At 32.7% G+C, this 17539-nt stretch overlaps 2 protein-coding genes across 2 annotated transcripts; one reads left to right on the forward strand and one right to left on the reverse strand.

The window, feature by feature from the left end:
- Positions 1 to 4858: 4858 nt before the first annotated feature.
- On the forward strand, positions 4859 to 7720 carry LOC145564974 (uncharacterized). Its single transcript, XM_081625114.1, has 2 exons — positions 4859 to 4922; positions 7140 to 7720. Exons 1-2 carry the CDS (start codon positions 4859 to 4861, stop codon positions 7718 to 7720), a joined length of 645 nt encoding a protein of 214 aa, XP_081481240.1.
- A 4971-nt stretch (positions 7721 to 12691) lies between these two features.
- Positions 12692 to 17486, reverse strand: LOC145564975 (uncharacterized). Its single transcript, XM_081625115.1, has 8 exons — positions 17377 to 17486; positions 16809 to 17227; positions 16088 to 16192; positions 14906 to 14964; positions 14517 to 14579; positions 14345 to 14389; positions 13589 to 14255; positions 12692 to 13499 (listed from the first exon to the last, which is right to left on the reverse strand). The coding sequence occupies exons 1-7, from the start codon at positions 17484 to 17486 to the stop codon at positions 13701 to 13703; spliced, it is 1356 nt and encodes a 451-aa protein (XP_081481241.1). The 3' UTR covers positions 12692 to 13499; positions 13589 to 13700.
- Between the last annotated feature and the right edge of the window lie 53 nt (positions 17487 to 17539).

Raw genomic sequence — 17539 nt, forward strand, 5'->3', positions numbered from 1 at the left:
TTATTTTTCTTTTATTTTTAGGTGGTTGAATAGGTTAACCATGGGTTTAACGTGGGTTAGTGACGTAATAAAGGACTTAAATTGGAGTTTGGTAGTAACGCAAATTTTTGGAAGTTTTTATGGTAGTAAGTCACAGTTTTTTATTTCGCGGTAGTAATTTTCAAATACGCTTTAATACGCGATAGTAATTGGCAAAATTTTCAATTACAAATCCAAAGTTTAATGAAACAATATATTTAATTAAAGTGACTGTGTTATTTTATCAAATCCAAAATTTAATGAATCAATAGAATTAAAAAGTTATCATCATGATATTTAAAATGCTTAACAAATTTAAGTAGTTATTTACAACTTGAAATTAGGATTCATACCCCATACCCAATAATTTTATCTAACTAGGTTTTATATATTAACTTAAAAATGGCCGTTTAAAGAAAGAAAAAAAAATACTTTGTTAAAAATGGTTATTATTACATAAAAAACCGTTGTACCCAACCACATAAAATAAACCCATTAATTTAGTTACGGAATATTTATATTACTGCTACAGTAGTGGCAATGAAACTGATGGATGGGGTTTAAACCCTAACACAAACTTACAAAAAAAAACTCCCAAATGCATAGTGGAGTATGAGGAATAAAATCCCCAACTACCAGTTTAATGCCTGACATATCAGTTACTTCCCTCTTATTTTTGCATCTCAATGCAGACAGAGTAGCAGTAAGGCATTGGTAAAGTAAATTCATTTATTTGCTATATTTGGCCAATCACAATCTAACACTTGGGGTCCTACAGACATATTAATTTGCATTTTGGAGAAGGCAAACCCATGTTAGCTTCTTTAGTAAGGCTTTACTTGACGTGGCACTTCTTCATTTGTTTCTTCCATCTATCATATTTACTCAGCATTTATAGAAACCCCATATGTTCAAGTATAGCCCTTGATTTTCTTCATATAATTAATTATTTAACTGGTGCCCAAGCCCTATTTATCATTTATCACCTATAGTTAATATAGCTACTACTAGACTACCCTCCCACGTCAAATCAAGATTTAATAAACAATTCTGGAAAAATAGCGTGTAAAATATTTTTTGGTTAATAAAAATCGAGTCATATTACGTAATATGTATAAAAATAAAATTGAAGGGATTGAATTATAGTATAAAAATACCCCTATTTGTAACCAGTATTCATTATAGATAGTAGAAAATTTTGATTAGGATAATCGAAAAAAGGTAGTTGTTATCTTTGTATAATTGCATTAGTGATCTATGTGTATAATATTCATTTAAGATAATCCAATCTAATATAAATTAAAAATATTGTTTGGAATATAAAAAGACAGTGAATACATTGTTCGATGAGTCCGACGGTGGCATAGATGGAAATCATCAGGTTACACATTGACATATTTCATAGTTGTTTTAGAATATATGAATTGTAAAAGTTCAAGATATTACTTAATCCAATCACACACAAGGCTTAATTCACATTAATGTTTACTCATTAATATATAATAAAGGCAAACCCTATGTGGTGATAGAATTGATGGTTAAGCTCTAGCGCATAGCTCCTATATGCAAACATTGCATATAGGACGGCAATGTGGTAATAAAGTTGAAGTTGTAGTGGGAGTCAAAGTACCATTTAATAGGTAAGTAGTACCATTAAATGTTGTAGTGGTATGAATATTATGCTAATAGTACAAATAAGTATGTAAATGTTACATCAAAATATTATACTACCGAGAGATGTAATAGTACTACTAAGATGTAAATCGTACAATATACATGTATAAATGTATAATAGTACAAAAAAATGTACCACTGAGACTACTAAAAGTACCATTCTGAATGCGCTTTTCCACTTTTGCCCTCTTATATGCAACTAATGCATATAGGGACTATGCGACAAGATGCACTCAGAATTGATATCTTACCAAAAAGGGTTAAGTATTGGCGCATAGCTGCTATTTACATGCCAAGTAAATAGCAGCTATACGACAAAAGAATGGTGAATTTTTTTTTTCCCAATGGTACAATATTTATACCACTGTTACCTAAAATAGCTATAAATAGTACTACTAAAATAGCTTATATTTTAGTAGTACATTAAAAATTCCACTGTAAGTATAATGGTACATTAAAAATACCACTGTAGTAATAAAAAAAACTCAAAAACTAAGTGAATTTACCAATTAACCCTCCTATATGCATCCTAAACATATAGGAGCTATGCGCCTAGTTGCACTCAAAAGATAGATAACACAAGATACCCTAGCTTAAGTTAAAGGCCATATCTTCTAAGAATTTCCTAAATTATATACTCAATAAAACTGCAGTTTTCCTAAATTATATACTCAATATAACTGCTTTTTCCCTAAATTATATCCTTAGTTTTAATTAATTTTTAATTTTTAATTTTGTAATGATTTTTTCCTTCCGTATCAGCGAATTACTTTTATTAGATTATTTCTTAAACTGGTTTCAAAAAAAAACAAAACCAAAGATTATTTCTTAGACTAAATAAGACTAAAAAGTGGGACATAAAAATTGTTTAAAATCTACAACCTACTAATGCACGTTCAGTCTAATAATTGACATATTTTAAAAAAAAAAACCGGATTTACATTAGTATATTGCGCGGCGATTTGATTAAGGAATTAAAAGGTTTCCTTCTCTTTGGTCACAAGTGCCACTACCACCTCATTAGTTTTTTAAATATTGCATTACTTTTTTTAAGTAATACTGAAGTATGTTATTTCCTCTCTCTTGTTATTTTCCTTTCTCTCCTCTTGTTTCAATTTATCTTCTGCCATTGTTTCAACTTTTTTCCATTGATATATTATTCTTGCATTTTGCGTAATATTTTGCATTTTGCGTAATATATTATTCTTTAATTGTTTATTATTTATGTTTTTTTTCTATTGAAATTTGTCTTGCAAATAATCCAATGAGGAATTAGAGCCGTAATTACAAATGTAACACACTTCACTCATTTAGTCATTTATTTCATATAAAATGAATTGCATATTTTTTCATGAAGTTCCCATAAAAGTAAATAATTAGAGCCGTAATTACAAATGTAACAAAATTGCATGGTAAATTGATAATTATAGTTTGGAAATCATAACGTCCTAAAACCGTATTCTGGTAGTCACGAGATAAAATTATAAGTTCAATTACTTTAACAGATGATCATGAATAACATTGGTAGAACTAAATTCATCTATAAAATCTCGAGTAACAAGATTGAGAGACGATGTAGGTAGAATTGTGACACGAATGATAACAGCACTGGGATAATGTCACACGAAATTTAGTTAAACAATTAGTCGGGGGCATATGGATACAAGTAAGACACAAGATAATGATTATTTCCCAACTTAATTTCACATACACAATCCCGTAGTTCTTAATTGGTTAATGGTAAGTAGAATAAAGGAGGTTTAGCATCACCATAAAACTCCACAATGAATGACTGTCCAGCTTTAAAAGATTGACCCTTTACCGTAGCTTTAACTCCTCTTTTTAAACGCATTGAACAATGTTATCCTCTGAATCATAATTGATCTCCATGACCGCAGTCCAAACAATGGGAGATCTACATACGATGATTTCAACGTTATAAGATTTAGGGTATCCGTTCATGTTTTCCCTTGCAAACTCAACCGAGACATACTGAAATTTTGTAAGGAAAACATTAATCATATTATATATTTTCAGATAATAATATTATGAAATTCAATATCAATTTATACCATTCTCCCAACTTTTATGTAAGGGGTAGTAAAGCGAGTTTTGAACATAGGTGGATCACAATCAATGAAACTGGTGGTGTGGCTATCATCATCAACCTTAATATTATCCTCAGCTTTAACCTCATAACCTTCACGAATAACCCTAGCCCTAAAATAATGACTACCAATATATACCATCTCAACTACATCCCCGTTACAAAATGCATTTTCTGCAATGAATTGTGCCCATCCAACATCGAACTCATATCTGAATTTTTGACCCATGTCTACCAACTGCATTATAACGGGAAATTGATTACGGCGGTGACCTCTAGCAATCACGTACTTACCACTGTCCGAATCAAGCACCTCAATGACTCTAGCTGGAACAATCTGATAAAATGTGGACAACATCATCAAGATCGTTCCAATGAATATAGGAAACAATATTACCAGGACCGGTGAAATCTACGTCGCTTACCAATTTCGAACGTGTGGAGTCGTTCACCATAAACTGAAACCAACTTGGACCTTCTTCTTCCATGTTCAGCTCTATTAGAATTGAATCAATAGTACATGATATTATTTGCAAACTTAATTACATGTTGAATATTTCAAAAAATTATACAGAATCACCAAACTAAAATAAGTAATACCAAAAACCTATGAAATTATATTTTTGGTAATAAAACAATATGTTTTGAATTTAATAACCACTTCATCCACACTTGTACAGTGAAATTAATACCTTAAAATCTTTGAAGAATTCATAATTCATAATAACTATTTTTTTTAAAAGTATTTTCACCCACTGGAGAAGATATAGGGGACTTCGTTGAAACATTTCTACATTTTAAGTATAAGCCATATAATATTAGAATAACATTATAATATGTAACACTAATATATACATCAACAAACAACACAAAGAATGAACAAACAACACAATCAATGAAATACAAATTAATTAAGTAAAATTTATGAACAAAAAAACATAAAATTACCTTTGTTGGTAGATGTTGATACTTATTTCTTGACTTATTTACTGAGACTTTGGGCTAAATCATTTTCATGATTATTATTAACATTGACAAGGACTTTGGATATTAATTAATATGGGGGAAGAGGATGGTGTTGATTTTAAGTGTACCCTTCAATCCCTTCATATGACCTACAGTGGTATGTTAGATCGATACAGTAACTAATTCATGAGACCTATGTAGCAATTTTTTCTATAGTAATTGAGATATAAGTTTATAGGAAAAATTGTCAAATATAATACAACCTTTTAACGGTCCGCCAAAAACAAGTTTACCTTTTGATTATTTCTGAATAATACGACCTTTTGATGGTGTCCGGTTTAAACAAGTTATACCTACAACCTAAATAACCGGTTAATTTTTTTTTCTTTTTAATAAATTCATTTAACAATGTAATTAACTCTAAATAACAACTTTATTTAATATATTTAATTTCTTTTAAAAAAAATAAAAAAATAAACTCCACCAGCTGGGGGAGGGAGATCTAGGTGCGGTCGGCGCCGGTGGTGGTGGATGGTCGCTGCTGGAGGTTTGGGTGGAGCTTTTTTTTTAGAAAAAAAATAGTAATAATCATTTTAAAATTAAAAAAAACAAATTAAATTTCTAATGAATAAGATGATGACACGTGTCCTATATAACTTGTTAAATAGGTCACTGACCGGTTATAACTTATTATTAGCGAATAACCCCAAAAGGTTGTATTATTCAGAAATAATCAAAAGGTTGACTTATTTTTGGCGGAACGCTGAAAGGTCGTATTATTTTTGACAATTTTGTTCTAAGTTTATATAGTGAAGATTATTAGGAAATATCATTTTGCCTCTTTTATTTACCGTCCCTTTATTGAAACAAAAGTTTTTGTTACTAGTTTAATAAGGAATTTATGATTTAATGTAATACTTTATATATTACGCGAACTTCTATTAAAATTAATTTTAAAGTAATATGAATGGATAACATTGTTTCGTATCCATAAAAAGATGAGATTTTATATCGTTGCAATGGGCACAATTTGATCATTAGCAATGAAAAACCTTCAACCAAATAAGCGATTTACTCCACATTAAGTCCTTTATAGTAATTTTAAGAAATCTGATTATATATATAACTGTGTCATCGACACAATTAATAGTTATTTTTATTTTGTTTACTGATTATTATTCTCAAGTTTGTGAATATTTATAATTTTGTAAAAATTATTCTCTCTATTAGGGCTTTTTTTCGAATACCAATTATGTAATTGTTTTTTATTTATCATATAAATTAGCCAATGTTATTTTCTTCACCACCTTTGTTTTTATGTCAATTATGTTTCACTTATACTCCATAACTAATAAGAGTGAAACACATTTTGAGTAATATGGATGACAACAACATAAACTATCCCATGTATGAGTTATTGAACATCTTGCACTCACTTAGAAATTCCCTTACGTAAGAGTAGAAGGAAACCGGAACACATTAATGGCAAAAAAAAATGCCATTTATCATATGTGTAGTTGACCATCTATATGTGGTCATTATCAAATGGCTTTTGGAAAAAAGTCAATTGGAGTAATTAAGAACATGTGAATGAACTATTCATCTTGTAGGAGAAGTTGACTAATTTGTTGACCTAGTTTGATTCACTAATTTTGTAAACAGTTTGCTAAACGATGTATTTCTACTAAATTTAACAATGGATGGATATTTCACAGATAAATCCTTTTAATATTTATTCTTATAGATGTATACATCATTAACCTATAATAAAAGCGAACCTAAAATGACACTTGTCACAATATTATTAACAATTTTTCCGCCCATTTTACTTTTCATTTTTACGCAGATTCTTTAAGGACATCAATTTATAATAATTTAAAATATCTTTCTTCCAATTAAAATTCTTAACAATAATAATTCTCCATATAAACCCAACTAATATATTTTTACATATAAGTAGTCTTTTATTTGGTATTACATTTGTAAAAAAATGAGGTAAATATGATTAAACAATACTGCTATATATTATTTTAGTCTTTGATAATACTGTTAACTTTTTTTTCTAATTCCAATTTTGTTACTTTTGCAATAATATTTAATTCAATTAAATATATATATATATATATATATATATATATATATATATATTTATATATACACACACACTTTATTTTCTACTCTTAAAAGTTGTATCAATACTAAATTACTAACGCACGCAGCATGTGCGGGTACTATCCTTAGAAGTATCTTCATTCTCGATTGATTCACATTTCTCCAAATTGTATCTTCTGTCCTTCTCAAGAAGAAACATGTGACCATATTTTCATCCATTGTACCAGAGCTTCTGAGTTCTGGAATCGTATTCCTTGTCCAGTTCCTATCCCCATCTCTTCTACCTGGCAAGATTGGTTAGCCAAGAACCTCAGCGTCGACACAAACTCTATGTGGGACATACCTTGGAATGTCCTTTTTGGTTTTGTATTATGGCATCTCTGGCTAAGGCGCAATGCTTGGTCATTTTCAAAAGTTAACACCCCCCTGTCATCATCAGTCCACCAGTGTATTTGGGCTGCTTCGGAGTTTTACTTCTCTAAGTCATCCTCTGAAAGTCTAAAGCCCATTTCAGTGCACTGGTCCCCTCCTCCCCCTAATTCTATTAAAGTTAATTGTGATGCATCCTTCTTAGATCACAAAAAGGAAGCAGGCTGTGCTGTAGTGTGCAGAGATAGCTCTGGGCAGTGGGTCACTGGGTTAGTTTGGAAGGGATTCTTACCCTCTAGTCATGATGCGGAACTCAAGGCTATTGAATTGGCTATGAATCTTATTCGAGAGAAGGAATGGACAAATACAATTTTATGCTCTGATGCTAAGAGAGCAATTAAGGAAGTTAATTCAACTGACCCAATTCTTAATGCTCCTTCTCTAATCTCAAATTGCAGGGTCCTTCAAACGTAGCTCCATCTGGATATGCGCTTTGAACCAAGGGAAACTAATGCAGTTGCGGATCTATTAGCTAAGGATGCTAGGTGTCACCTCCAGGCCTGGAATCAAATTTGCATTTTGGATCATTTGCCTGTGATTTGTAATGAAGCTTTTGTAAAAGACTTGTCTAATTGTACTGAGTTTTCAGTAACTATGAATGCTGGTGATGTCCCAGTGGAAACATCTTGTAATATAACTCCTAATTAATCTATGCATCCTAATTTTCAAAAAAAAAAAAAATGTTAATACGAAATTATTTAAATTGCTTGTTCGGTGATTTTTTTAATAGAATAGAGTTCAAGATTGTCGATTTTTCAAGTGGAAAGAAGAGTTACCAAACTCACTCCCTGAGGCGCATGAACAGATTATCATACTTCAAAGGGAACATATGCATTAATGAAAAACACCCCGTTCAGTACATATGGTTGTAACATATGCTTGAACTCTCACCCCGTTCAGTATATATGCATTAATGAAAAACACAAATTAAAAACATCCTTAAAGATACTAATTATTTTTTATCGTCACCCTTGTTTGAGGACAGCGATCTCCCTTGTTCGAGTACACCTTATACCAAGCCCCCCACCCCACCCCACCCCCTTCCATAAATGCAACGACAGCCTCAACCTTGAAATAATGGGCGCCTAGCCACGGGATGTCCCTGCAATTAAATTAACAAAATTAGAGTCAGAATATGGTTAATTTATCATATACATATAAATACTTCACAAATAATTCAAGGTACCTTGAAATACATATCAGCTTTAACAAAAGTAGAGTATATCCGCCTCTGATCAACCGCAATGATCTCATTCCGCCACATCACAACAACACCCCCAGACAGACCTTTGGGAGGAGAATATAAAAAACTGAGCTCCAGGTAATTGCCTTACCACCATGGCAAGGTTCTGAAAACTTTGCCTTGTCTCAACTAGCACAACAACACCAGGGGCATGAAAGGCATAGAGTTGTTGAAAATGTTCGACAAAGGAAGACCTAGCTAGCCCTCGGACATTCCAACAACAAAGGACCGTATCATTTGGCATAGCAATGAAAGGCCCATGCACAACAGAGGCAGCTCTCGCACCTTGATAACAAGTAAAATCAATTTTGTGAAAACCTGCAACATACTGGTTTAAATTGTCAAATGAAACCCACACATGAAGGACATGAGGGAACGATGGACCTTTCATAAGCTGAAAAGCATCAGTGAAAGGACCCATCCATAACCTCAATGGAGTGTAATGATCTAATACAACAATAGGGTCCTCAAAATTTAAAATAGGCCTAGGATCTAAAACATGCATAGCAGGTATAACATTATTTGGGTTGAATTGAGAGTATTGTGTCGAACCAAGACACCAATTTAAAAATATTTGAAATTCATCTCTTATTGGGTAAGAGTCATGGTAGTTAGGTAGATGAGCAGGAATTGGAGCTGTGTTGCTACCAGCGGGTGGCATCCAAAGATTGGTTAGGGAGGAGTTGTTTAAGTTGGATGGATTTAAGATTAAATAGCCAATTGTTTCGAGGGAAATTACAGTATAATTGTTTGGATTGGCAGGGTCATTGACAAGGTACTCGAAGGAGGTGAAATCCATCTCAGGCACAAGGCCGGAAGATGGCGTAAAAAACATTAGAGCAACTCCTCCACATCGGTTATTGCTCTTCTGGCCATTGCTAAAGGGTGTTGAATATTTTTTGGGTTATGAGTTTTGTGGGGAATTATCTCCTTACTGCCTAGGATATTTATAGAAAGGAATAACTCTAAATGGACCATAAACTTGGTCTGCGTGATGTGATAAAGAATGATGAGTCATTTAATGTGAGTAGGTGATAATTAGTTTTCAATTATCTTAAAGGAACTTCAAAAACAATGTTTTTTTTTTTTTTTTTTTTTTTTTTTTTTTTTTTTTTTTTTTTTAATTGACCATGTTCTCCAAACACACAATTATCGGAACAATTAGTTGAATTTATCCAAACACACAATTTTTTTTTTCTTTGTAAGACACACAATTAAAGCTGAAGTATTTATTCTAAATCTTATAACGTTGAAATCATCATATGCTAAACCTACTAGCTCAACGAGTAGAGTATTGTGCAAATGCGCAAAAGATGTGGGTTCGAATCCCACGTAAGTTCATTTTCATAGTGCGGAGATAAGAGTTTGTATGCGAGTTAAGTTGTAACAAAGTTTCCATAGTCGTGAATCATTTCGATCAACCAATTTATTCTTGTACGAAATATAACTTAGTGATAATTTAATTTTCTTTTTGAAATTATTTTTAGAGTTAACCTATGTAGGAATCGAACCTACATCTTCTATGCATTTGCATAGTGCTCTGCCAATTGAGCTAATAGGTTTAGCATATGTTCTAAAATATACTAAATTTGTTCTAAAATTTACTGAATTTGTTCTAAAGCATGACTGAGAATATAAAAAAGATTCGTATAATCATACTACGTACTTTAGAACATAAGCAGAATATTCTTTTTCTATATTCTAAATTTTTTTTGCCTACTCCTATGTTCTAAATTTAGTCTACTTATGTTCTAAAGTTTTATTTTTCAATGTTCTAAATTTAGTCTACTTATGTTTTAAAGTTTATTTTCCTATGTTCTAAATTTAGTCTACTTATGTTCTAAAGTTTATTTTCCTATGTTCTAAATTTAGTCTACTTATGTTCTAAAGTTTTTTTTTTTTTTTTCCTATGTTCTAAATTTAGTCTACTTTTCTAAAGTTTTATTTTCCTATGTTCTAAATTTAGTCTACTTATGTTCTAAAGTTTATTTTCCTATGTTCTAAATTTAGTCTACTTATGTTCTAAAGTTTTATTTTCATATGTTCTAAATTTAGTCTACTTATGTTCTAAAGTTTTATTTTCCTATGTTAAAAGTTTTTTTTTTTTCTATGTTCTAAATTTAATCTACTTATGTTCTAAAGTTTTATTTTCCTATGTTCTAAATTTAATCTACTTATGTTCTAAAGTTTTATTTTCCTATGTTCTAAATTTAGTCTACTTATGTTCTAAAGTTTTATTTTTCTATGTTCTAAATTTAGTCTACTCATGCTTTGAAGTTTTATTTTCCTATGTTTTAAATTTTTTCTACCTATGTTCTAATTTTTTTCCCCTATGTTCTAAATAATCTTTTTACCTATGATCTAAATACTTTTGTCTATGATCTAAATTTTTTTCCTATGTTCTATTTTTTTTCGATGTTCTAAATTTTTTCCTATATTCTAAACATGTACTTTACATTTCTTCTTATGTTCTAAATTACATTTTTGTCTATGTTCTAAACCTATAGCCTATGTTCTAAATTTACCTATGTTCTATACTTTTATTTCTTCGGCCTATGTTCTATTTTTTTTTCAAATGTTTTAAATTTTCTTTTTCATATGTTCTACTTTTTTTTCTTATGTTCTAAATTATTATTTTTTTTTGTCTATGTTAAATGTTTTCCTATGTTCTATAAATTTTTTTCCTATGTTTTAAATTTATCCTATGTTCTAAACCTGTGCTCTAAATTTTTTTCTACTTTCTCCCCTGCTGCTCAACCACTAAACCTTCACCACTCCCTCTCTTATCCTACACCGCATCTCCAATCCACACCCTCACTCACAGCCACCCAATTCGGCCTACCCCCTGTTGCTCCCTCACGCAAAACCCTCCACCTCTGCCAACATCACAACCTTCTCATTCCTCTGCCACCAATCACAGCCAACAACCACCACCAAATTCACACCACCATAGTAGCCGCAAAACAACAGCAGTACCCACACAACAACAATCATTCGAACCCTAAATCGAACGAAATAATGAACAAAAATTGATCGAAATAATGAACAAAAATCGAACAAAAATAATTTGCAAAAATCGAACAAAATAATTCGCAAAGATTCGAACCCTAAATTTGCTAAACTCGAACTCAAAATAATCAAACTCCATCCAAAAATCCAACTCAAAAATCGCACAAAATAATACGCAAAAATCGACTCCTAAAAATTGGAAAAATCGAACCTTAAATCCGAATCCTAAAAATCGCAAAAATCACCTATTAAAACTGCAAATTCATTTGAACATCATGCTAATTTCATGAAAATTTGAACAAAATCGAAAAGAAAAACATACCTGAAGCGAAAATCCTTCAAATTGCAACTTCTATCAGATTTTTGGGGGTTTGAGGAGAGAGAAAATGAGAGATCCGGGAAGAAGAGAGAGAAAAGGTTGGGAGGTGGGTAAGGGGATTGAAAAAGTTGGACACGTGTTTTAATCTTAACCGTCTAAAACAACTTAATCCTACGGTTGAGATGGGTTCTTATATATCTAGGGTTCTTATATATCTAGGGGTTCTTACCAGATCCCTCCCCTATATATATATATATATATATATATATATATATATATATATATATATATTGGAAACTTGGGTCACTTGATTACGCCCTTTTTTTTATTGTTTTATTTTATTTTATTTTTTTTTCATTTTTTATTGTAAATTAGAATAGTAGAACTTATAAATTAGAATATTAGATTAATTAGAAAATTTAATAAAAATTTGATTGATTTTTGTGTATTATTGATTTTCAATTTTACATGTACTCTATAAAAAAACTAGAATGTTACAATGAATGTTGCGTAATGGTAATTTAGATTGTGAGATTTTTACCATGAGTTTAGTGTCTTTTTGGAACGTGTTGTAAAGTCACAAAAGTCCTCTTATTTTTATTTTTACCTAGTTCAAGGGATCCTCCAATAGGAGAATATGTTATTCACTTTGTAATCAGAAATTTGATTTTAAGTGCTCGTGTATATATATATAAATATATATATATATGTACACGAGCACTTAAAATCAAATTTCTGATTAACAAGGTAATTATTATATTATAGATCCGGTGCTACCTATGGTTTGAAAACCGTGAAAACCATGATCCGCCATTGTTGTGTTGTCCACAGTGGGCCTGATATGGCCCAATTTAAAACTTTTAAGGGAAGTATTACACATCTGGCCCTGCCTCTTTGTATGTACTACTTGGCTACTACTATCAATTACAACAACTCACACACACATACTCTCATACCAACTAGGACTAAACTGGGCCTGTCCATATAATATTCCAATACAAAGTACAATCTACATTACATGTTAACCACATTGAACAATATTTAATCATCTTTTTAATTGTTGCCCCATCCCACTTCTTCCGTGGTGGTTACACCATTCTTCCAAAGGGTGTCAGTACCCTTACATACCTCCTTCGGCCCCCACCGTAACTCAAGTATATCTACGCTTCCCTCTGCATCTACTATACAAAATCTGAGATACATCCTACAAATCAAATATGCATGAGTAAAATCAAAGGCACATTTTTTGAATTTTCATTATATCATTAACCTTTATAAAATAAAAAAATAAACACTCCCATCGTAGATGGGAGATTCCATAGGACCTGATGTATCCCTGGCAACACAAGGGTGGCTTTCCCCATATGCAACGTCTAACAACTTGAAATTTATAGTACAATGATATAAGTATTAGCACGACACTTACAAGAGTAAACAAATAATTCAGATTCAATACTTCATATACAATAATTAAATAACACATAAAGTTACCCCAAGTTTTCGATAGTCACCGGTTATAGTTCTGTCTAGCTTGTCTAGCTTAGCTCCATGGTCCATGCCTTCACATGCGGATATGTGCCCCATTCATTTGGATCCAAATTCAATCGATCCAAATACAAAATCTGCAAAAAAGGGTTATTATTACAAAATTCTTCCTGTTAATGTAATAACCGCAAATCATGATAGTCAACCTCCATATATAATCACTTACAACGGCAAAAATAGAACATCCACCACATCCACCCGCATAGCCATTTGCATAAAACTTACATATAAAGTTAGACACACTCTCCAAAAATTTTGATAACACAAGTTCACACCAATCATATTTTATGGAATCCATAGCACAGCTCTACTCTTGTACACTGTGTTGGGCATAACACCATTTGAAGTGCAATGATTAAGAATAATGTTTTAAATTCTTCTTCCTCACACTCCTCGAAATGTCCCTCCAATCTATCCATTATTTGTACAGTCAATGGAATACCAACAGAACTATAAGTACGACCACAAGGACGATTTGGTTTAGTCTCCCATGTCCTTCCATATTTAAGTAGAATTGATTGCACCCTAAAACGAACATCACCGGACAATTGCTTGGTTGTTGGGATTTTTTCCTTCCCATTAGGAATTCCTAAAATCCAGTGTACTTGATTCTTAGACAACTTAAACACCCTCCCATTTGAATCAAGTAAACACTTATTCATTGGATCAATGCGTGTCATTAGCCAATAAGCAAACTGTCGCGGTAAGTGCATATGTGAAGCCAAATGTAGTAGTCCCCCAAATCCCATCTCACATACCCATCTTGCTCTCCTTTCATCAAATTTTTGACATATTCTTCCAAATGACTCCACCCTACCGTTCATATTTGGGGGCTGCCATTTACCAAATTCATAAAAACAGGATAAATATGGGCTTTAAAAATCATGAAACACCTATAGCACAACTTAAGCAATAAACTCACTCTGGTCATTGCAACCGAATATTGTTTAATCACTTCACCTCGTGCCTACACACAACCACCAACGCTTAGTGAGTTATCCTACAATCCAAGGCCTAAGGTCAGTGTTGGTGTTGCGTAATACTAAGCAAATCAGTAACAGTTAAAATCAGATTACCATTCATAGATAACATACCCTAAAAAGTCCCGGATGTAAATGTATTATGTTGTGAACAAATCCTTTTCCATTTGCACCTATCTGCAGCAACAACAACAATTCTTTACATCGGGTTTTCCTATTACATTTGGCCTATTCAACAGGTATTACAAATTTAGTATTACCAATTTGACCTTAAAATTCTTCTATTGCTAAATTCATGATTTCCTAATACGCATTTCATAGTCTTAACAACAAGAGTGCTAACAAATTTATACTGGATTATTGCCTATTCAACAGGTATTACCAATTAAGTGAAGATTTCTTAAATTAATAAATTCAGGATTTCGTAATAATCATTTCATAATCAGAACAACTAGAATGCTAACAAATTTGGGGATTACAATCATAACAACAAGAGTTCTTACATTTTGTTCCTCGATATTAAAGACCTCTTCATTGAGTTCCAAGGCCCAATTGCCCCATCCTGATTGCTATGGCAACTTCAGGTATCAACTGAGCAATGCTATTCTGAGAATCTAAGGAAATGAATTTAGTTGAAATTCAAAACAGACAGCAGTAACAATTGGTGTGATGTAGTTGAACTCGGTAACCCTAGATTCACAAGCTGGTTACCGACTTCGTTAACTCCGTCTATGATACGTGGCCGCCTAGTCAACCAGAGCATGTGTCTGAGGCCTACTCAGCAGCTGGAAATTACAGCGTCGTCCTCAACTAAGCAAGGTGAAATACCCAGTGTACCCTTAGATTAACATATTAAAGAAATCAAGAAGATAAACTTGAATTACCCGTAATTTTTCTCGTAAAAAAACTAACGGGGCGTTTGGATTGTGGGAATGGGAGTTTGGGGATTAAAAGGTGGGAATGAGATTGGGAATTAATTGGTGGGAATACATGAAAATATGCCAATACCTTGTTTGAATAGTGGGTGAGAATATATAGGGAATAAATAACAATTTTACAAATATACCCTTACTAAGATTACTATTTTATTCTTTTTAGTAATGGCAAAAATGTCATTTCACCCCTATTCCCATTCCCATCCATTTATTACCTACCCTCCTTAGGTAATAAAATGGTGGGAATTCACCCATAAATAATCTCATTCTCAATCTCCTTTTTATTCCCATTCCCACCAAACAAACATGACTTATTTTTTCAATTGGGATTAAAATTCCCAATCCCACCCACAATTCCCACTTCCCAAACACCCCCTAAGAGTTGTACTTCATCACAAATATTTAGTAGAAACTGTTCGTTGTACGAGATTAAAGCTAGGTATGAATGATAAACCTTGCCTTAATCGGGGTCTAGAGATGTTCAGATTCAAGCTCCCTATTCCCTAATCAATGTAAAGTGATTAAAGACATGCTATGGAAAGGCCAACACATGAATACAAGCAGAATAAGTGTAGAATATCATGACAAACAAAAATGCAGTAAATCAACAGATGAAAAACAAAGTGAATTAGCAATCAAAACATGGAGAAATGTTACTACGTACCAAAATAAGATAGCAGAAAATTTCAGGTATTGTCATTCAGCAGAAACTCTTCCTAACCTGGGAAAGAACAAATGTTGATCACCAACCTGGAATTCTGCTTCCACAGGAAAACAATCCAATAAGTATAGTTAACGTTGTTGAAGACAGGCAATAATATGAACCTGAAAAATTATGATCAGATGAAAGAAGAACTGCATCAATTGATAATACAACAGCTAATGTTCAACCAATGGTGTCAAGTGCGTAACATATTCACTGCAATTGTTGCTCCAAAATTGCTGACTCTTCACAACCACAAGCTAAGCAGGACAATTTAACGCGGGTGTAGAAGTTAGAGGTCAAGCTTAAAGGAAAATACTGATGTATAAATGCAAATGTGAACCCATAGAAAGAGAAGGGGATGCCATTTTATTTGTAAAACCGCGTGCAAGGTGAAAACCAGCATGCCGACATGAAGTGAGAAGGAGAAGCATAGTTTAGAGAGGCTAGAATTCATACTTTGAAACCTCACTAATTTTCGAGTTGTAATATGTAATTTTATAAGGTACCCCTGCTGCAGAAAATTGGCAGTCGGATTTTTTCTTGGATGTCATTAAATATCATGCATAACAAGAGACCAACTCAAGTTGGAGAAGCATATCAATCTTGAGTAAACTACAGATTGTGTTAGCATACAAGTATTACTTTAGTTTCTATTGATCAAGAACACTTTTACCTTGAATTTTTTAATTTATTATTTTGTTCTTTCTATCATGTAGCAACTAGCGTCTAATATTTTCCAGAACTGCTACTCTTCTAAACTCCAACCCTCTTTCTGTTGGCACCAATAGCCCGATTTAAGCGTGTAGCACCCTTTCGGATCAGGAAGCCAAATCATTTTGTCTTTTCGATCAGTTGGTAAGCAGATAGCCATAATTTTCCTTGCATCATCCTTGGAGAAGGCTTTCCATAGCAGAGTAGCGTTCCAAGAGTTCGATTGGTTGATAAAGTCAGCTACTGACTTAACATTTTGACAGCCTTCAAAATTTTTCATCCTCACCTTATTCTTCCCCACCACATCTTCCCTAATATCTATATCTATCCCATTGCACATAGAGAATCCTACAAAGCTCCTCAGCTCCCAAGCAGCCTTCACAATACTTCTTGCAGCCCATGACCCTACTTTCGGGATGTTGTTCTTACACCCCAGACTAATAGGGTCTTCTCCGTACTTACTTATAAAAAGTCTGCTGACCAAGAGGCCTGGGTTATTGCATATCCTCCACCCTTGTTTTACAAGCAGGGCTCAAGACCACCCCTCTCTTCGTGGGAACAAAGAAGGTTCCTGCTTGCCCAGTATATTGGTCTTATACTCCTAGTATTTGACCACAAGAACCTCAGAATGAATGACATAAAAGCCTTCTGCTTTTGGGGTGGAGAATCCTTAACCACAAGATACCCACAAGAACAGATTGAGAAAGCGAGGGATAATGATTGACACCTCATGTGTCTTATGCAACAAAGAAGAAGAGACAGTAGACCATTTGTTTAGAGAATGT

The sequence above is a fragment of the Chenopodium album genome, chromosome 10 (genome assembly GCF_948465745.1).
Source record: "Chenopodium album chromosome 10, dcCheAlbu1.1, whole genome shotgun sequence".
NCBI lineage: Eukaryota > Viridiplantae > Streptophyta > Magnoliopsida > Caryophyllales > Amaranthaceae > Chenopodium > Chenopodium album.

Bases quoted from the DNA above. Each gene is read 5' to 3' on its own strand.
- LOC145564974 (XM_081625114.1), top strand. From the start codon at position 4,859: ATGGGGGAAGAGGATGGTGTTGATTTTAAGTGTACCCTTCAATCCCTT. The intron at 4,923-7,139 runs GTATGTTAGATC...TTCCTTGTCCAG, and splicing joins CCTTCATATGACCTACAGTG to TTCCTATCCCCATCTCTTCT.
- LOC145564975 (XM_081625115.1), bottom strand. From the start codon at position 17,486: ATGAGGTGTCAATCATTATCCCTCGCTTTCTCAATCTGTTCTTGTGGG. The intron at 14,965-16,087 runs GTTGGTGATCAA...CATAGCAATCAG, and splicing joins CTGTGGAAGCAGAATTCCAG to GATGGGGCAATTGGGCCTTG. The intron at 14,256-14,344 runs GTGAGTTTATTG...GGTAAATGGCAG, and splicing joins ATTCGGTTGCAATGACCAGA to CCCCCAAATATGAACGGTAG.